Here is a 21,507-nt window from a genome sequence, read left to right as displayed (position 1 = left end):
GCCTGTCTGTGTCTCTGGTCCTCTGCCGCAGCACCACGTACACTACACATACCTGACCCTTTGTGCAATTACAGGCGGAGGGAGTGTCAAAAAGGTATGAGGAAGGGGCACCAGAGGGCCCTCTTCTTTTGTTTCCTGGCTAAATATGTACCAGATGCTGAGGGTTTTCCAGACTGGACACGTGAGACTTTGGGCTGGGTGGGTGTGGGAGCCGCACTCCCTGTAGCTCTCTGATGAATCTTGCTCAGAATCCTAACAATGTAGAGCTAAGCTGCCCGAGTTCATGTACTGCCTCACCAAGGCGGAAGGTGGCTTTGGACTAAGTTCTGGCTAATGGGATGCAAGCAGAAGGTTGTAGGGTAGGTAGTAAAAGATAGCTCTTGGATACATGCCCTTTGCTCAACTTCCGTATCTCTTTCTCCATCTTACCTCTTGGAATGAAGGTGTGATGCCTGGAGCTTTAGAAGCTGTCTTGGATCCTAGGGATGGTGGGAGGGTTGCTGGAAGGCTTGGCGATTTTGTGGAGTTGCCATACCAGCCCTGGACTTTCTGGATTTCCTGCACTTCCCCATCTGGACTGCCTTTACATGAGAGAGACGTGAACTTGTTTCAGCCACTGTCCTTTTGGGTTTTCTATTCTATAGAACTTAATTGAGTCTTCAGTGGTACAATGAGTTGCTATCCTTAAAAAAAAATGCAGTCATAAATCCATCTGCTCTTTGTTTTGCTTTTTTTCCCTTATTTAATTGGAATTCTGTAACTTTCTGAATTTCACTTCTACGTATTAGTCTGTTTAGATTTTCTTTCCCCTTCTTCGGTCAGTTAGGTCTTTTAGTTTCTTTTTTAAAAAGTCATTTAGTCAAGATTTTCAGTTTTATATGCACATAATTCTTCAAATTGTTCTCAAAATTATCTCCAGTATATGCTTTTTCATGTTTCCATTTTTTCCGTATTCTCCTTTTTAAAAAATCTTTATTAGAGCAGCCAATGGTTTATCTAATACAGTAGAACTTTTAACCCATAAGGACAAGTAGGACTTATTTTTCTTTCTATAACTTGCCTGCACCACAATCAACTTGTAATTTTATCTTTATTATCCTATGGTTTCCAAAGATTTATTTTGTTAATTAAAAAAATTTTTTTTCTTTAGTTGAATGGTTATCATTATTTTTTCTTGGTCAGCAATTCAAGTGTTTAAGGACATAGAATTTTCTCTGAGCAAAGCATTCTAGGCCCTGCCACCGTTTTAAGGAGGCCACCCCTCACTGGACAGGACTATACTTGGATAAGACAGGACTGCAGGGCACCTAGAGGTAGAGATGAACTTCGCAATATCCAGATGGTGCCTTCATTTATCCTGCACGAAGGCAGGGTCTCTCAGTTATCCAGTGGGTCTGAGGCTCCAGAGTGGGTACGTGTGCTTGGACTATGGGGACAGAGAACAAATAACATTGGGGTTGCTTGTATAGGGGAGGAAACAATCATTTTCCTCTACCCATCTTAGGTTTTCCAACTAGGAACCTGTAAATTAGACTAACAAGAGAAAAACAATAAGTTTATTAACATGTTGTGAAATAATAATAAAACATATGTATGTGTGTATATATATATATATATATACACACACATATACATGAATACACACACACACACACACACACACACACACACACATTGGCCTCTTCCCTTGGTTCCTAGTACAGAGCTCCTAAATCCCTTGGAACTTCCTAGGTGATAGGAATGTCTCTTGCTCTAATGAGGCAACTCTTGGTGGGCTCCTGGATAGATCAGGATGGGGGCTGATCACCAGAAGAACCAGGCCGTGATTAGTTGCTTGGAACTTTCAGCCTCACTCCCTAGCCTTCGGGAACGGAGGAGGGGCTGGAAATTAAATTGATGGTTGATCATGCCCACATGATGAAGCCGCCATAAAAATCCTCAAAGTACAGGGTTTGGAGAGCTGCAGAGTTGGCGAACACATCCACGTGCTGGGAGGGTGATGTACTCCAACTCCATGGGGACAGAAGCTCCCGTGCTAGGGACCTTTCTGGACCTCATCCTATGTATCTTTTCATTTGGTTGTTTATTTGTATCCTTTATCATATCTTTTATTATATAAGAGACCAGTAAACAAAGTGTTTCTCAGAGTTCTGTGAGCTATTCTAACAAATGATCAAACCCAAAGAGGGGATCATGGGAACCTCCAATGTATAGCCAGTCAGTCAGAAGCACAGGTGACAACCTGGACTTGCAACTGGCTTCTGAGATGGGGGTAGGAGGGTGGTTATTGCTCAAGCAGATCTCACCAGGTCTGGTAGCCATCCAAACTTACTACATCAGATTATTGATGGCTCAGATTATTAATGGCTTACTATGGCTCAGATTATTAATCATGTCAGTGGTTAGATGAGTCATTGCATTTTTTATTTTCCTGCTCTTTTCTGCAGTTGACAGAGACAATTGAAGCTTTTCCTCATCCCCCATCTATGAGTTTAAATGGCACCAAACAAACTGGGAGAAGTCAGACCTCCTGGTCTCTGAGTCACCCTCCTGGTCACTCAAGAAACTCTGAAGCCATTGAAGAGGGATGGAGAGGACAAAGCATAATCATCACTATTATCTTGCTTTTCCCCAGCTCAGGCTGACCACTTGGGGTATTTTTACAGTCATTACAGTCATTTATTCAAGGCAGATTTATTAAGTATACACTAAAAACCCAGCACTGTTTTAGGTACAAGGAAATAGCAGCGAAGAAAAGAGACCACATTTCTGTCCTCATGGGATTCAGATTATACTCTCTATGCTAGTTAAATCAAGGAGGAGACTTTGCTCCTTCCCTTACTCATCTGGGGGAGGCAGGAACAAAGGAGAATATTGATAGACCTGGAAATAGGGCCGGAGAGTGTCAAAGAAGGAGGCCTTTGGGAAGGTGAAGATGTGGGAACCAGTGGTCATGTTGTAAAAGGATACAACTCCAGCCTCAAAGTCCAGAAAAATCCCCACAACCAGGGGCTGCTCCCTCAGCTGAAGGGAAGTTAGGGGAGAGGTAAGCGCTACATAGCCTTTCTTTTTGCACAGTCTGATGGCCCAGAATCCAGACTGAGGCGTCTGCACCATGACAGTGTCCCTCTGCACATTTTCCATACAGACTCCTAAATCCCACCCAGTCCCTTCTCCCACATCCACTTCAAAGTAATGTTTTCCGGAGGTGAAGCCTTCACAGCCCAGGATACAGGGTAAGGCACTAAATCTCCTAGAAGAAATATTAAGATTCTCCTGGGGGCATCCACGAGTCACTTGTCTCCGATCCTCAGACAGAATTAGTTCGTAATAAGCTGTATCTGGATCCAGAGTCACGCTGACTGGGGGGAGAAAAAAGGACATGATTTTTGTAGCTGAAAGCACAGTTTATTTTAAATAAAACCAGCCTGCATTCAAATCCAAGCATTGTTTCTTTTTTTATTTTTATTTTTATTGGAGTATAGTTGCTTTACAATGTTGTGTTAGTTTCAGGTGTACAGCAAAGTGAATCTGTTATACATATACATATAACCACTCTTTTTAAGATTCTTTTCCCATATAGGCCATTACAGAGTATTGAGTAGAGTTCCCTGTGCTATACAGTAGGTCCTTATTAGTTATCTATTTTTTATATAGTAGTGAAAATATGTCAATCCCAATCTCCCAATTTATCCCTCCCCCCACTTTTCCCGCTGGTAACCATAAGTTTGTTTTCTATGCCTGTGACTCTATTTCTATTATGTAAATAGGTTCATTTGTACCATTTTTTTAGATTCCACATATAAGGGATATCATATGATATTTGTCTTTCTCTGTCTGACTTACTTCACTCAGTATGACAATCTCTAGGTCTATCCACGTTGCCACAAATGGCATCATTTCGTTCTTTTTTATGGCTGAGTAATATTCCACTGTATATATGTACCACATTGTTTCTTACTAGCTGTTGTGAGCTTAGGCAAATCATTCTCTGAGCCTCAGTTCTGTTAAATATAAAGTGGAAATCATTGTATCTGTCACCAAGCATGGTGGGGAAGATTGAAGGAGCTAATGTATGCTTAGTGCTTAGTAAAATTCCTGGTATATAGTAAGTGCCCTGTAAATGGTAGTAATAGTAATGATATCATCATCATCATCTTCAACATCATCACCATCTTAGTCACTCAGAGAAGCCAAGGAGCAGAACTAACCAGAGTTAACGTGGTTACGGTCCTCTCCAAAGCCCTTCCTCTCCCTTGTAGGACTTCTAGGAATCATGGAATATTGGAGCAGAAATGAGCCCTTCATCATCTCTACTAAATTACCATTAACACTGAGGATCAGAGAAGGAAAACGACACAACTAATGTCATAGCTTGTTATTGGAAAACCCAAAATTTTACCCAGGCTTCAGGACACACACCTAGTCCCCTGACTTTTAAGTGTAAGCTCTTCTTTCTTGCTTCAGGTAATGCTCTATAGGGATTATATAAAGTAACACACCAGAGACCAATATACATGAAAAATATCTGACTAGAGTCAAGTAAGACATAAAAAAGTATAATAAAGTGTGATATTGGCCAGCAATGCAATTTTAAAAATGAAAGGTGGTAATGGGGTGGTCCAGCAAGAGAGTTAGCAAACCACTGTGTTACTGGGTTAAACACTGATCATTTGGGCTGTGGCAACACAGGAAATCAAGTATTAGGAAACACTTCCACTGCTGGATGTTCTCCACTTGCCCCTACAGATCACTCCCCACCTTTCTCCAGCCTGCTCTGTGTCCAGGAAGGCTAACCCCTATGGACACATCAACCAGGCTCCCTTCCCTCTGACTGCTATTTGGTTAAGCCAGTGAGAAGCACTAGAGGAGACCACAGGACAAAAAGAAATAGAGTTAGAAGTATTTAGTACCCCAAGTCCCTCCCCACTAGCTATGATTTGGAGGGTCTGCATTCCTCTGCCTCTGGTTATAGCTCCCTCCATCTGTTACCGAAGCCTTGGGGAGGTGATGACTCCCTACCTATTCCTAGCCCTGGTTTGCTTCACTGTTCCTTGATGATCACCCAAATCCTCGTCTTTGTAAATAATCCCTTTATTAAACTCTCTTCAGTCAGTCCTTATCATGAGCCTGACTCACAAAAGTTTTGGGCTTCATTAATATTCCCTGAATGATCCAGGAAAACCAAGCTGAGAAATTAAAATGTTTACAGGTTGGTAATACCACTAGAAAGATGGTTCATGCCTGAGCTCTTTGGAAACAAAAGTCATAGACCTTGAAGACAAATGTGTCTACTCTAAGTTTGAATCTCTATACATCAAAAGATAGGATGAAAATGTAAAATGCCATACACATAACAGAAGATATTGGCTATAAAAAGCTCCCATAAATCAATAAGGAAAAGAACCCAAAAGAAAAATTCTTAAAACACAGAAGAAGCCTGAAGGCTAATGGACTTACTGAAAGAAGCTCAACCTCACTAGTGACACTGGAGAAACTCAAATTAAGTCCACAATTAGGTACCGTTTCAAATCCATCAGATGGCCAAAAATTATAAGCAGAGAGTCAGGGAGATGAGAAACAGTGGGATCTCTTATGTTGCTGGTAGGGTATAAAGTGATACAATTTCAAGATCTGTAGTATCTAGTAAAATTAGATGTGCATCCCTACACAGCAGCATTTTTAATTCAAGGTATATCCCCAGAGGAAACCATTCACAGGACACAAGAAAGCATGGACAAGAAAGTTCACAGTAGTATTGTGTGTAATAGCAACAAACAAACAAAAACCAACTACACATACCTTCAGTGTCCACTCCACAAGACAATGAATTAAAAAATACATCATTTTCATTTTTTGCCACATTGCAGAGTGATTAAGAGAGTGAGTTCTAGAGAGATACTACCTGAGTTACCACCTGCTGGTTGTGGGAATTTACAACAGTCACGTAACCTCTCTGTGTTTTGGTTTGTTTCCTTATCTATAAAGTAAAAAATGCTTCCTACAGAGAGGCTTGTGGTGTAAAACAAGATAACACACGTGAAGCTCTTCTCATCTGTCACAGAAAGAGTGTTCAGTATATGTGAATCGTTTTTCTTGGTGCTGGTGAGAGAGTGCATGTTGATACATTGGAACAAGTAATCTGGTAACATGTGTTAAGATTAACAACAATCCCAGCTTTAGGTATACACCCTACAGGAATGAAAGCACCAGGATATAAGATTGTATGGACTAGAAAGTTATTGGTGCAAATGTTATAATACCCAAGTGCTGAAAGCAGCCTGAAGCTCCATCAGTAGGAATATGGTTACATATAGTTATGATGTACTATGGAATATTAGACAGCTTTAAAAAGCAATGGGTGAATAGGAAGAGACGATCTATGTATTAAATGTTTGTAAAAACATAGAGAAAGACCTAGGTCTTGTTACCTGCAGAAGGGTAAGAGAAACCTTGAACTTTTTTTTTCATATCTCTCTATACGGTTTGACTGATTACAATTTATTTATATTACTTTTTTAATAAGAAAAGCTTTACTAATGAGGGTTTCAAAAAGAAGAATTATCTAGTTAAAAGATGAGCTCATTTTAGAAACAGATTGACTTGAACCATGTTGTAATGCCTTCTGTGAAAGATAAGAGTAGAAAAATCAACTCAGTTAAATCTGGACATAATCAATATAAAGTCCTTCCTTGCATCTGTATAGGATCAAATAGAGAGTTGCTATTTTTTGGTAGTTGTTATTGTTGTTTGTTCTTGTTAACTTGAGGGGAAACTGAATACAGGTTCATAATCCTTATCTGAAACCCCTGGGGCCAAATGAGTTTTGAAATTCAGAATATTTTTGATGTTATAAAGGCAAACAATACAGATGCTCTAGATTATGTGCCCACCCCTGGAAGGGTCTAAGGCATTGTCTTGTAACCTAACGCATCAATATTTCTGCAGTAAAACATAAATTCAAACTAAGCGGGATAAATAAAGACCTTAAATAATCTCATATCAGTGCAGTTCAGGTTTGGCCACCGTGTCACTCAGACACAAGGGTAGCCTTCCGTGATCCTGCCTCTTGGTGTTCATACCCTTATGCAGTTCCTTTCCTTTGAGTGTGGGCAGGCCCTGTGAATTGCTTCTGACCAATAGAATATGACAAAAATGATAGGATGTGACTCCTGTGACTATATTTCATTTTATAAGCCTCCATCTTTCTGGCAGACTTGCTCTAGGGACTCTCTCCTGAGCTTACTTTGAAGAAATAATTGGCCATGTTGGGAGGCCCATGTGCAAGCAGCTGATGGCTCGCTTCTAGAAGCTGAGGGCAACCTCTGGCCAACAGCCAGCAAGAAGCCAGGGCCTTAAGTCCCATAACCATAAAGAAATAAATTCTGCCAACAACCTGAGTGAGCTTGGGAGAGGATTCTTCCCCAGTCTAACTTCCAGGTAAGAACACATCCAGGCTAACACCTTATTTTATCATTTATTTATTTATTTATTTATGGCTGTGTTGGGTCCTCGTTTCTGTGCGAGGGCTTTCTCTAGTTGTGGCAAGTGGGGGCCACTCTTCACCGCGGTGCGCAGGCCTCTCACTATCGCGGCCTCTCTTGTTGCGGAGCACAGGCTCCAGACGCGCAGGCTCGGTAATTGTGGCTCACGGGCCTAGCTGCTCTGCGGCATGTGGGATCTTCCCAGACCAGGGCTCGAACCCGTGTCCCCTGCATTAGCAGGCAGATTCTCAACCCCTGCGCCACCAGGGAAGACCCCAGGCTAACACCTTAATTGCAGCCTTGTAAGACCCTAAGCAAAGGACCCAACGAAGCTGTGCCCAGCTTTATCTCACAAAACCTGTGAGATAATATATGTGTGTTCCTTTAAACCACTAAATTTGTCTGCAGCAATAGATAATTAATACAGCCACCAAATCATTTTAGGTTAGGTCCAATTTTGCAGCCAAACAAGTTATGAAAAAACTGTCAGTTTTCAGAACTTTTGGAATCTTGTAGTTGTGGATAAGGGATGGTGGAAATATAGCAAGCACTGATGAAGAGAATCAAAGGAGCAGGAAGCTCAGGCTTTGGAATTGGTAAAACTTGGTTTTTGTCGTGGTTCTAACATTTACCATCTGTGTTATCTGGGCCAAGGCCCTAAAACATTTGGACCACAGTCATAATACTCACCTACCTTTCTTGCATTGCTCTGAGAATTGACCAAAATATTAACAATAAACACTATGTCCCAGACACTGCTAAGCACTTTACACATGTTGACATATTTAATTTTCCCGACAACCCAATGAAGTGGGAGTTGTTAATATTTTCATTTTTCAGATGGGAAAACTGAGGAGGTTATTTGCCTGGAATGACATAGCTGATAAGTGAGAGAGCAGGAATTTGAAGGGTCTGCACAGATAACCAGTACGCCATGTCCCTGTCTAAGCACTGGAGCAAACTAACAAGGGAGAGGGTGACAGCTCAACTGAAAATATCTGAATGACCCCTCTGGCTGTGAGCCTGCCCAGGGATAGGTGGTGAACTTGGTTACCACTTAAGGTCCCTTCTGTCCGTAGCATTTAGGGCTTCTTCACCTACCTTGGTAGCTCCTTAACACTTTCTTCACATCAAAGTAAAGCTCAGAAACATTGCACACAGTATGAACGTCCAAAGAGAGGGCCTGTGGTTGTTCTAGCTTCACAGCCCAACTCCTAGAATAAGCAGAGACCAAGAATTCTTCAGTGGTAAATTCCATTCAGCTCTATATACCCACACCCCTTCCCTCCTGCATTTGTACAGGACTCACCTGCTCAAAGTATCTTTCACATCCTATGGAGAAAGACAAAATGTAAGTGTGGGAACATCAGCATTTCATGGGACTTGGCATGTGGGGCTGTTCTCTATAAACACTCCTTACAAAGAATTAAAGAGAGTAACCCTAGCCTTAGATATTGATAGATACCCAGATAGAATGATTTCCATCCCGGCCCCCTGGGATATTCAGCATATCAGAATGTTTATCTGTTATCTTCCTTGCTGTGGTCTGTGGAGAGCTGCAGTGTCTGCAATCACATCTACCTGCGGGCTGCTTAGGATAGAGGGCCAAGAGCTTTGCCCATGCTCCCCCTGGAAAGACTTGCTTTCAGTGACCTAATTTCCTTCAGAGTGAGCCCACAGTAGAGACCATTCATTGCAAAGGTCCGTAGTGGTGAATCCATGCATAGCCCCTGTGACTGGGCCATTAAGATGGTAGCAGCAGGTATCACATGTGGTGGGGCAGTCATGCTACATTCTCAGGCTACAGTGTGACCTCCATTTCTATTAGTGGGGAATAGAAAAAACAGCTCCAGTCGTAGTTTGTCTTAATGGGCTGGATCCATTATGCAGCTGAAGGAAGGCCCCAAAAGAGCTCTGGAGGGCTCTACAAGCAAATCAGGGAGAAGGTTATCACTCATAACCTTCTTTTGGCTGCCCCACTTTGTCACCCACCAGTCATCTGGAGGAGTATTTCAGGAGACAGTTTGACAGTCAGAGTTTTGTGAACATGGGACAGAGGCAAATGGTAGTAAAAGTTATCCCATGGTTCCATTTGGCCAAGGAGCCCACCATATCCATATTTTTTCTGATTCACCTAAAGCCGCTCTATAGACTAGTGAAGGCCATCTTGCAAATATTGATGTGTATCCAAAAGAAACATTACTTTAAATTCCCTACACTAATGTGCCATTTTTGAGTGAAACAGACAGGCCTCGCCCAGCTTCCCATGCTTCCTCACCATTCTCCTCCTAAAAGCTCAGGAACAGATACCTTCCTTCCCTTCTCCAAGTGCATGGCCTTACCTGCAGCAAATTTTGGGCTGAGCCCTGACATTTATGCTCTAGTTCCTGGATGTAGCTCTCGAGTTCATGGCTCTTCTGTTCAAGCTTGGCCTCATTGTCCCTCAGTCTCCTCAGAGTCTGCTCTTTTTCTTTCTCCAGTTTCCATAGGTAAGACTTCTCTTCCTCATGCAGGAAGCTCTGGAGATTCTTAAAGTCAGACTGGATTTTTTGTTTCTGAACTTCTGTCTTCTCCTAGAGTCAAGAAAGGTGGAAACAAACCAAATGTCCATTGATGGATGAACTGATAAACAAAATGCAGTATAGATATAGTGGAATACTATTCAGCCTTAAAATGAATGAAATTCTGATACATGCTAAAACATGGATGAATCTTGAAGGCATTATGCTAAGTGAAATAAGCCAGAAAAAAAAAAGAACAAATATTTTATGATTCCACTTATATGAGGTATCTAGAATAGTCAAATTCATAGAGACAGAAAGTAGAATAGTGGTTACCAGGAGTTACGAGGAAGAACTGTGCACATAAAAATAGTTAAACAGTAAATTTCATTATGCATATTTTAACACATACATACACAAAAGAAAGTTTGGGGCTTCCCTGGTGGCGCAGTGGTTGAGAATCTGCCTGTCAATGCAGGGGACACGGGTTCGAGCCCTGGTCTGGGAAGATCCCACATGCCACGGAGCAACTGGGCCCGTGAGCCACAATTACTGAGCCTGCGCGTCTGGAGCCTGTGCTCCGCAACAAGAGAGCCGCGACAGTGAGAGGCCCGCGCAACGCGATGAAGAGTGGTCCCCGCTTGCCGCAACTAGAGAAAGCCCTCGCACAGAAACGAAGACCCAACACAGCAATCAATCAATCAATCAATAAAATAAATAAATAAATAAGAACGTGAATTTCTTTAAAAAAAAAAAAAAAAAAAAGAAAGTTTGCTCAGCTACCATAACATTATTTTCCCATGAATCATTCAAGCTGGAAGAACGTCGCAAATTGCCCACTGCAGAGTCATGCCCGAAAGGCGGGTACTCAGATGTGGGAGAGGTTATCACCTTATTAATTTCCTTCTTCAGCCAAGGTGCAGGAGTGCTAGATAATTTAATCATGCGACTAGGGCCAAGGTTAAAAACTTTATCAGTTACAAAGATAAAAATGAGGTTTTATTCAGGATATAAGAAAGTAGCTCTGAGTCTGAGGGAATTTCTTGAAGCAAAAGCTTGTAATGAACATCACCAAGACTGGACTTTAAGACAACCAGGCTATTAGGAGAGTCCATGATTCTCAGCAGCGGGAGGTCTGGGTATCAGGCATTTGTCATAGTTAACTATGAAATAGTCATCCACCAACTCGGGTCCACCTACTCATCCTTATGTATAAGAAACCAAATGGTACAGCTTGTCAGACTCAGCTTTCATTTGGGGAGATAAGAATTGCAATTTCCATGAGTGCTTTTTCAATTCATGCAGTGTTTTGATGACTGTGATGTTGTGGTAGAGGGTCATTGACAGGGTTTCCATATGTATTAGTTATAATCAAGATCCTCCCCATTGCCCAAGATCCCAGAAATGAGGGAAGCAAGAGTGTCCTCTGAGAGTTCGTTTAACAACTGTACACAAAGGATTGGGCAGAGGTTGGAAGGTTGGAAGAGACCTCTGAAAGAGGCAAAATGGCTCACTGGCCTGTGGGATTTGACTGTAAGCTGATTAATTACATAAATAGTTCCATAAAGGAATGCATCTCTGATCATGGGGAAGCTGGTCAGCCACGGAAACAGTCTTTCAGACCCTAGAGGCTACAGTGCCAAGTGTGTAGGTTCTTGGAGCACTCTGGTCCTCCTTATAAATCAGATAGATTTCCTTCTTCAGTCTAATGAGCTTGAGTAATACGAACCTCAACCTGGAGTGATTCTGTTTTCTTAGTGCTCACAAAGGGTGGCTTCTGAACCTGTAAGGCTGAAAGCCATACCCTGCACTGTGGTACATGTGCCAAAGCAATAAGGTTAATAAGGCCTTCAAATCCAGAAGGTACTTTGAGACATTAAGAACTGAAACCCAGTCAAGAATGGCTCTAGGTAAATGGGCACACCAGTTCTGCTTCTCCTAACTGAGGTTTCGGAATCCTAGCCGGTTACTACTGAAAGGTTGAAGGGGTTGGAGATAAATGCTCATAGATATTAGACAATGAGGGACATAAAAACAAATGTGTTTTCTTCTTTGGGTTTTATCTGTTTGGTCTCGTTTAGTGAAAATAAGCCATCACTATGCTTTGCTCAATCGTCCCCTGTACCTAAGCTCTAGGATGGAAACTAGCTTGAGATCAGTAAACCCAAACTCTTACATTCCATTCGGTTATTTGCTTTGCCGTGAACACCTTCAAGTTCATACATTCCTCTTCCAGTTGCCTCAATTTTGTCACAGCTTCCTGGAGCTTTTCCTGAAGGAAAAATTGGGTGAATAAAGTCTTTTCAATTCAACAATTCTTCATTAGGCACCTAAGGAGCATCCCAGCCCTCCAAGACTATTAGAATAGCATGACTATTGAATATGTATTGAGTCCTTACACTTTGCCAGGAAGCATGCTGAAGGCTGTATAGGCAGTAACATATTTGATTCCCTTGGCAACACTGAGCAGTTAGTAGGATTTTTAACATCATTTCTGTGCCGCAGAAACTGAAGCTTAGAAAGGGGATAAATAACTTGCTCAAGATGCTGTAACTGGTGGGTGGTTGGGCTGTGATTCCAGCTCATCTGCTGACCCTGAGCCTGAGCTATATGCACCGCTAACAGTCTTGTCAGGGAAATTCTACACATAAAACAAGATAATAATCACCTAAAAAGATTTTATGAAGTAATGTGCTGACCCAAACAGAACCAATACCAGAGTGTTTGGCACACATGGAACTTTGTATGTATTATGGTGAGTCAGGAAGGAAAGACAGACCAAGATGCCAGCTGAAGTTATTAGAAACAGTTAATGGAGGAGGGGAGCTCTGAGACCTTTTGAAGAATGGTATCATGAAGCCCTTTAAAAATGATTTAGTATCCATATCAAGCTTTTAGGTTATTTTTCAAAATAGTTTCTCACATTTTCATGGAAAGCAAGTTTAAGCTAAACCAAATTGCTACTTGTGATCAACACTAAAAGAACTGGCTCTTGGGACTTCCCTGAAGGTCCAGTGGTTAAGAATCTGCCTTCTCACATATATACAATGGAATATTACTCAACCATAAAAAGAAATGAAATGGAGGTATTTGTAATGAGGTGGATGGAGTTAGAGTCTGTCATACAGAGTGAAGTAAGTCAGAAAGAGAAAAACAAATACAGTATGCTAACACATATATACGGAATCTAAGGGAAAAAAAAAAGGCCATGAAGAACCTAGTGGCAAGACGAGAATAAAGACACAGACCTACTAGAGAATGGACTTGAGGATATGGGGAGGGGGGGGGGTGAGATGTGACAGGGTAAGAGAGTGTCATGGACATATATCCACTACCAAATGTAAAATAGATAGCTAGTGGGAAGCAGCCGCATAGCACAGGGATATCAGCTCGGTGCTTTGTGACCACCTAGAGGGGTGGGATGGGGAGGGTGGGAGGGAGGGAGATGCAAGAGGGAAGAGAAATGGGAACATATTGTATATGTATAACTGATTCACTTTGTTATAAAGCAGAAGCTAACACACCATTGTAAGGCAATTATACTTCAATAAAGATGTTTAAAAAAAAAAAAAGAATCTGCCTTCTAATGCAGGAGACACAGGATTGATTCCTGGTTGGGAAACTAAGATCCCACATGCCGCGGGGCAACTAAGCAACTAAGCCTGTGCACTCTAGAGCCTGCACGCCGAAACTAAGACCCGACGCAGCCAAATTAATTAATTAATTAATTAGAAAAAAGAGAAATTTTATCTTGATTTAAAAAGAAAAAGAATCGGCTCTTGTCCTAAAGCCAATAAGTATACTCAATTCTCACGTGCTCTCGAGAAAGGGTTCTATAGAACTTGTTAGCAAAAGACTGTATTGCCCTCACTATGTGCCAAGTGCTATTCTAAGCTTTACATGTATTGATGTCCCGAAAGCTTATAACAACCTCCTGAGCATGTATGTTGGAGAGGAAGGGAACTACTGTTATCCCCATTGATAGTTGGGGAAACCAAGGCATGAAGACATTAAATAACTTTGCTCAAAGTCACCCATCTAATAAGTAGCAGAACTAAGATTTCAAACTAAGCAGTCTGACTCTCAAGGCTTAGAACCATCACCCCGTGCTGCTCCTTTTACTACTTGGTGGGAAAATAATTCCAATGGGAATATCCCCATTACAGTAATTAGCTGCTCCATGGAGTTTAAGGAAGAGCTGCCATGTGCCAAGTGGTGGTCAGTATTGACGTGTCCTGATGAAGGACCCAGAACCTTAATAGAAGACCACCTCCACGTCATAGGGGAGGGAACAAGGAGCTCACACTGGGGGCAAGAATTTTTCAAATCTAGCCAGGGCAGAGAAGGAATAAGGCAGCAGGACCATGTCCCCTCCTTCGTTCCACAATAGCAAAGGTCAGCCTTCCTTTATATGCTCTTAAGTGATAAACAGGAGTTGCCCAAAACCTCTCCCTCCATTTCATACTCCATTACCAATCACTTCCAAACCCTTCCACTCATTCCCCTTCCTGAATCTTGCTTGGAACTGCTCCCTTTCCCCCTTCTTATAGGAGTAATCTGAATTTTACTCTTTGGTATTCCTTTCATTGTATCTGTACCAGAATGTTCTTTTCAATGTCAACCTGATCCTTCACTGTGCAAATGAAAATCCCCCCGTGGCCAGGACTACTCTGGGCTAGGGCTTAGATTCCGAGCGGATACCAAGTTCTGGGCCCTGACTTCCTTTCCCATGACATCACCTGCCTTCCCCGCACACACCCTCTGGCCTGGTCACAGCGAGTCAGGTACGCTCTCATGGCTGTGCCTTTGCACATGTGGGCCCCTCGGTCTGGAATGCCCTCTCTCTTCTCCATACTTCTATATCTGGTTAATTTTTATGTGTTCTTCAAGAGTCACTTTTGGGAAGATTCCTCAGTTACCGCTCCACACCCCTTGGTGCTCGTCTCCACCATCCAAATCAGGGGACTCCAGGCAGCCTTTTTGCTGGTTTGTCTGCGCTACTAGACTGTAGGATACCTAAAAGGGGGTGTGTCTTCATCCCCTGTGTTTTCAGACTCTATCCCATGGACTTGCACATTGTGGTTTCTCAAATTACACACACAGTGTGAGGCAATAAAACATGCAGGTGTGCATTGGAGCACATGGCATTCTAGAACAGGGAGGAGTTCATCAGAGCAAGAGTGGATAGGGACAAGAGTGACCGTCAGGCCTTGATTCAGTGAGGACCCATCATAAACTACTTTTCAGAAGAATGACATGATGAAATCTGTATTTCAGGATCCTAATCTTGGGCTTCAGGCTAAATAATCTCAGGTCTTAGGGGGCAACATGAGGCCGGGTATTCGCCAAGGACCTCTGGCCCACCACTCACCTTGTAACCTTGGCATGCATCTTCCACCAGAGCTGTGGTGTGCCCTTTGTGCTGCAGTCCTCGATCACAGCGCCAGCAGATGAGCTGGCCCTCGTCTTCACAGAACAGATGGAGCTTCTCTCCATGTTCCTCACATGACATTTCCTGGTCCATCTCCTTGATGGCTTCAATGAGGTTTCCCAGCTGCTTGTTGGGTCGGAGGCTCGCCATTTTAAATGGCACCCGACACTGGGGACAGGAGAACAACTCCAGCCATGGTTGCATCTCACAGAAGCTCATGATGCACCAGTGGCAGTAGCTGTGGCCACAGCTGATGCTCACTGGCTCGGTCATCAGTTGCAGACAGATGGAACAGGTGGCTTCCTCCCTCATCTTCTTGGTGATTGGGGTTGAGGCCATGGCTTTTCCTGAAAATCTCTAATATTGGATCCAGAGGCAGAGATTAAGCAGCCAGAACTTTCCCACAGTGATGGAACTTCACCTTGTCTGAGGCTCTTTCCGATGCACTGGCTGCCACTGGCCTCCACAGGTCACGTGGTCTTCTCTCTAGCGAGAAGAAATAGATTGGAATATAGAAGATGCATCAAATGTAGCTCTGCTGTGGAATATGGTAGTGACTGTTACATGTGGCCACTTTGAATTAATAACAATTAAATAGAATTTAAAATTCCGTTTCTCACACCCACTAGCCACATTTCAGTGCTTAATAGGTGCCGGTGATTGGTGGCTACACGAAAGCCCAGATAGAGGACATTCCTTTACTGTGAAAAGTTTTCTTGGACCAAGCACTGAGAGAGATAGAGAAATGAGGCAGACTTCTTCAGCAAAGTTGCAGTAAGAGAGAGAACTCAGTGAGGGATTGTCAAACTCTTTACTGCTCTAATGAATATTAAGAATAATTAGTACCAGAGTTATTTCTTTGTAACTGCTAGTAACACCTACATCCAGGTAACCCAGGTAACTGGGTGGTCTATGAAGGATTTCATTGAGACAATCACATTTGATTCTAATTTTTTGTTGTTGCTTGTTTGTTTGTTTTGGCCGTGCCTCTCAGCTAGTGGGATCTTAGTTCCCCGACCAGGGATTGAACCCAAGCCCTTGGAAGGGAAAGCGAGGAGTCCTAACCACTGGACCGCCAGGAATTCCCTAAATTTGACTCTAATTAAACCCTCACTCCCACCCCACAAAGAACAAAAGACACCAGGTTAATAAAGTCCCCAGTGGAGACCCAACCAGTATGATAATGAAAGTAAAAAAGACAACCAGAAAAACCAACAAGTTTTTTTTTGCCCTCCCTGACCTGAGGAAAAGAGAATTGGAAAGAGAACTGGGAAGAGAAGAGGTTGGTCCTGGGGTGCAGAGCTCCTGGAGAGCTAGGGAGGTGACTATCTATCTTTTCAGGCCAGGACTTTTCTCTCAGGAAAAGTTCAGGGTGACTGGAACACAGAGGGTTGGCAGAACCCAGGATGTGGGGAGGTGGGAAGCAGATGGGGAAGGTGGGGCCTCTGTAGGATCCTGGGTGCTGGACACCTAGTATCCACCAGCGAGGACCTGACAACCAATAGACAAAGGAGGAGTGACTAAGAACAAAGGACTCGGTCCCTTCAGCCACTGCTCCGGCTGCTTCGTGAACCTAGCCCTGCTCCCTGCTTCCCCATTCCTGGGAGTTTGTCAGGGAGGGCAGCAGAGGCTGGAGGAAGAGAGTGGCCTTTCCTTTGAACTGACAGTGGCAGAATTAAAAGCAGGGATTCAACTAAAGTTACTGGATAGGCTATGTCCCTCTAATAACCAGGACCAGTCTCTTGGATCCGTAGAGAATTCCTTCCGGAGACTTCTATTCTTTGGCAGGTTATCTCCCCCAAGAGATACACTAGGCTCCACTCTGCCAGGGGTGCTTTGCTCCCGGGGAGAAGGACCTCCCCTCCTCTGAGGCCCCATGGTTCCTGTCCTGGGCCTTCACTCACCTCACATCCTGGATCTTCGGAGATCTGACATGGAGTCTGGCGAAAGAGAAAGCAGACAGGGTGTGAGAGCTATGAAGCAAAGTCCTAACCATTTTCAGAGTTCCAGCAGCTGTTATCAGGAAACAAACTCCCTTCCCCGTGCCGCCCACCACACACACACACACACACACACACACACACACACACGTCTCCTTTCCCTCCACCGAAAAAACCTGGGCCTGGACCCTTCTCACTCCCTTCACCATGCAGCGAGCACATATGCACTGCTAGCTCCCTCCGTCGCTGGTCGCTGCCGGTTCCTGAGATCTGGGTGAGGAAGTTAACTCAGACTGGTCTAAACTCAGAAGTGAAACTGCTGTGGGAGGTGCCGCCCTGTAGATCCGGGGAGGAAGCTCGTGAAATTGCCCGTAGCTTTTACACTCAGCTTGTCCTGAAAGGGAGGGGAGACTGTAGGAAAAATATTTTTCTTTTACAGTAATAAAACGAAGGGACAAGTTAATAATTCAGTAAACTCTTTTGTGACCCCAGCACAGAGGATCTAAAAGCAGGAAGTCTGCAGAGTTCACAGACTCTGACGTGAGATCTTTCTACTTTTGCCACCAACCCCCTTGGGATTTATAAGCCTTTCTGGCTGATGTTATGCTTTACTATTTTTAGTCGCTGATTGTTTTATAACTGCTCTGAAGAGTATGGTGAAAAAAGGGGCGGTACAATAATAGGGCTCATCGGTATCAGAGAATTTGCTCAAGCCGTTCTCCCATTCTTTTCTGTCCTGATGCTGTGTCTCATTTTCCTCCTCGGTATCCCTCCGCAAGATTCAAATACTTATCAAATACTTATCGGAGTCAGGCACCAAGGCCAGCAAACGGGAGCCACTAATGGCCCACAGTTAGAGTTATTATTTAATGGGCAAAAAATAAATAAGACACTGCCACATTTATAGCCTTAGGTGTAAGAGGTATTTATGATAAGTGCGCAACAAGTGTTTGCTTAGGAAATAAATATATGCAGTGGCCCAAAGGAGCCAGTAAGGAAGGCTGAGGACACAGGCAGGGGAAGTTAAATTTGGCTTCTGAGAGCTGCCTGGGGTAAACTCTGGGCCCCTGGCCTGGCAGGTCAGCTGCTGACCCTGAAAGCTCGTGGAAGCCCGTGCTCAGGGCAGCGGACCCACAGATGGAGCCTGGGGGGAGCTGGGTGCAGCCACAGTCCTGCTGGTCCAGCAGCTCAGGCTGGAGGCAAAATTGTGAAACAGGCTCTTCTCTTCCCACCCAAACAGGAGTCTCTCTTCAGCACTGCATCCTCCTGGGTGCCCACAGGGCCTTCTGCCATTTTGCCACCAGGTGACTGAATCATCGTGCTCAGGCATGTCCTGTGGTAGCAGGCCCTGTACACAGTACAGGACAGATCTACTCCTGAGGCAACCAGCACACAGACAGAAGAGAAAGAACGAACCCCTGTATCCCTGATCCAATGATGACTCCTTACAGATTCCCACGACTTTCATTGTTGTGGCTGTGACTCTGGACGTAGGCACAGCTCACTCCAAATTTGTCCTGTCAAAGGATCAGGAAAAGGAAGCTAGTGAATGCCCAAAAGAAAACAGACTGCCACTACAGGCAACAAAAGCAAGACAAAAGCATCAAGCTCATGATGGGGACTGTCTTGTGAGAGCTGCCCCATCTTGCACCTGTTTCTTGTTGCATGAAGGAGGGACAGGTTCACACAGAGAGCTGCAGGTCTTAAAGGGGAGAGGGATGCAGATGAGGCTTCAGAGATCTGTTCTCCAAAGGTGAGCCTAGGGAGAGACCAATCGGAGCTGCCCCATGGGGGATGCATCCCCTCCACTAAGTGAGGCTGGGCTTGACCCTGCGAGTCTGGGCTGTAGGAAGCTGAAGACCCAGAATGGGGAGTGGGTCACTGGAGTCTCCTTAAAAAGGCCTGGACTCTGGCTGTTCCTTCTGTGGGGAACAGTCATCCCTTAGATATCCCTAGGGTGCCTTCCCTCAACTCCTTCAGGTGTCTCTTCTCAGTCAGGCTTACTCCGACCACCTAGTTTACAGTTACACCCCTGCCCCACTCCCAAGCCCTCTAACAGTGCTCTCTTTTGTTCCCATGGCACTTATTACTGAATATTTTATTTATGTATCTTGCTTATTGTCTGCCTCCTGCATGAGAATGCAAATTCCACAGCGGTGGAGAGTTTTGTCTGTGTTTTTAATTGATGAATCTCGAGTGTTTAGAGTGGTTCCAGGCATAGTGGTATGTGTTAAACAAGAGAGTAACTTTCTATGCTGCACTAAACACACATCATAGGAGGTGTGCACACATGTGTGTAATGTATGTAGTGTGGCGTGGGTGATATGTGAGATGTGTGATGGTTTGTGCTATATGTAGTCTGTGATGCATGCTTGCATGTGTGTGATTTGTGTGATATGGTGTCTGGTATGCGTGTGTATGTGTGTGTGTACAGTGTATGTTGTGGGGTGTGGGGTGGTGTGTGCTAGGTGTGGACTGTGATACATGGTTTGTGTTTGTGTGATACGTGCAATGGGGTGTGTCTGTGAAGTGTGAGCAGAGTGTGTGTATGTACATGTTGGAGGTGGTAGGCAAGTTAACATGGCGAATAGTGCCAGAAAATACCAGAACCCATGATGGCTACTGGTTTTCTAGAGAGCTGTTTCTCTCTCCTGTAGGATATATTAATGATTTGAACTGGAAGAAAATGAAAATGAAAGAGAAGACCTAGGCTTCTGAGAAAGAGAGCTTAGCAGAGGTTTGATAAGAGCACACTGCAAAAGTGATCTTGAGGACAAACTTTTCAGATGAGCAAAGGGGAGAGAGGAAGCAACACCCAGAGGTAAGAAGAGAGGACACAGGATTATAGGTTTAAAAAAAAAAGCCTGAGAGAAGACTTATCTGAGCTATTCAGAATGATGAGCATAACAAAGACTTCTCCAAAGAAGTCTAGCACCCTTTGCAAATAGTTTGTACCTATATCTCTCATAATATAGATGACTGTTTCACTGAAGCCTGCTCTGAGGTGAGCTGGGACTTGAGGAGCATTTTCCTTGGCTGGCCCTAGGAAGAGCTGGTAATAGCACACCTAACAAGAAAAGGATGTGTGCTCTTACCATTTCTGTTCAACATTGTACCGAAGGTTCAAGGAAATAAAAGGCATCCAGATTTAAGAGGAAGAAGACAAATATTCTATTTGCCAATAACATAATTTTGTATATAGAAAATCTTAAGGAATCCGTATACAAAAAATATAGATCTAATAAATGAGTTCAGCAAGGTTGCAGGATACAAGATCAATATATAAAATTTCATTGTATGTCTATATACTAGCAATGAATAATCTGAAAATAAAATTAAGGAAATAATCATTTATAATAGCATCAAAAATAACAAAATTCTTAGGAATAAAATTAACAAAAGCAAAATAAAATTGTACACTGAAATTTGCAAAACATCATTGAAAGAAATTAAATTGACCTAAATAAATAGACATTGCATGTTCATGGATTAGAAGGCTTCATATTGTTAATTAGCAGTACTTCCCAAGTTGTTCTACAGACTCAGTGCATGCCTATCAAAATTCCAGCTGGCTTTTTTTTAGACATTGGCAAGCTTATCCTAAAATTCATCTGGAAATACAAGAGGCCCACAATAACCAAAACAATCTTTAAAAAGATCAAAGTTGCAGGACTCGCAGTTTGCAATTTCAAAACTTACTATAACACTACAGTAATCAAGGCTATGTGGTACTATCATAAGGATAAACCTATAGAGTAATAAAATTTAGTAAAGAGTCTAGAAATAAACCCATACGTTTATGGTCAATTAGTTTTAACAAGAGTGCCAAAACAATTCAATGTACAAAGAATAATCTTATTAACAAACAATAGTGGGACAACTGGATAATCCATATGCAAAAGAATGTATTTGGAGCCCTACCTCACACCATATACAAAAATAACTCAAAATGAAACAAAGATCTAAGTGTAAGCACTAAAACTCCATAAAACACTGAGAAGAAAACTTTGGGGCAAATCTTTGTAATCTTAACTTAGCAATGGTTTTTTGGATGACACCAAAAACACAAGCAATAAAAGAAAAAATAGGTGAGTTGGAGAGCATCAAAATTAAAGACTTTTGAGCTTCATAGGACTCCATTAAGAAAATGA

General features: G+C 43.0%; 1 protein-coding gene across 4 annotated transcripts; it reads right to left on the bottom strand.

The window, feature by feature from the left end:
• Positions 1-2,657: 2,657 nt before the first annotated feature.
• On the bottom strand, positions 2,658-17,833 carry TRIM38 (tripartite motif containing 38). Of its 4 annotated transcripts, none has more exons than XM_036869181.1 (8): positions 17,505-17,833; positions 17,321-17,356; positions 15,357-15,902; positions 12,162-12,257; positions 9,827-10,057; positions 8,794-8,816; positions 8,586-8,698; positions 2,658-3,362 (listed from the first exon to the last, which is right to left on the bottom strand). In XM_036869181.1, the coding sequence occupies exons 3-8, from the start codon at positions 15,753-15,755 to the stop codon at positions 2,839-2,841; spliced, it is 1,386 nt and encodes a 461-aa protein (XP_036725076.1). In that variant the 5' UTR covers positions 15,756-15,902; positions 17,321-17,356; positions 17,505-17,833; the 3' UTR covers positions 2,658-2,838. The 4 variants fall into 4 exon arrangements, with proteins under 4 accessions (XP_036725076.1, XP_036725073.1, XP_036725075.1 ...); XM_036869178.1 differs by having other exon boundaries at positions 17,533-17,833; XM_036869180.1 differs by having other exon boundaries at positions 17,554-17,833.
• Positions 17,834-21,507: the final 3,674 nt, after the last annotated feature.

The sequence above is a fragment of the Balaenoptera musculus genome, chromosome 11 (assembly GCF_009873245.2).
Source record: "Balaenoptera musculus isolate JJ_BM4_2016_0621 chromosome 11, mBalMus1.pri.v3, whole genome shotgun sequence".
Classification (NCBI taxonomy): Eukaryota; Metazoa; Chordata; class Mammalia; order Artiodactyla; family Balaenopteridae; genus Balaenoptera; species Balaenoptera musculus.
The sequence above is the reverse complement of the archived record's forward strand: the minus strand, read 5'-3'. Positions and strand labels throughout refer to the sequence as shown.

Excerpts from the sequence above, each read along its gene's own strand:
- TRIM38 (XM_036869181.1), bottom strand. The coding sequence starts at position 15,755 with ATGGCCTCAACCCCAATCACCAAGAAGATGAGGGAGGAAGCCACCTGT. Across the intron at positions 12,258-15,356 it reads ATGCATGCCAAGGTTACAAG|GAAAAGCTCCAGGAAGCTGT; the intron begins GTGAGTGGTGGG and ends TTTTTCCTTCAG. Across the intron at positions 8,817-9,826 it reads CAGCCCAAAATTTGCTGCAG|GATGTGAAAGATACTTTGAG; the intron begins GTAAGGCCATGC and ends CTTTCTCCATAG.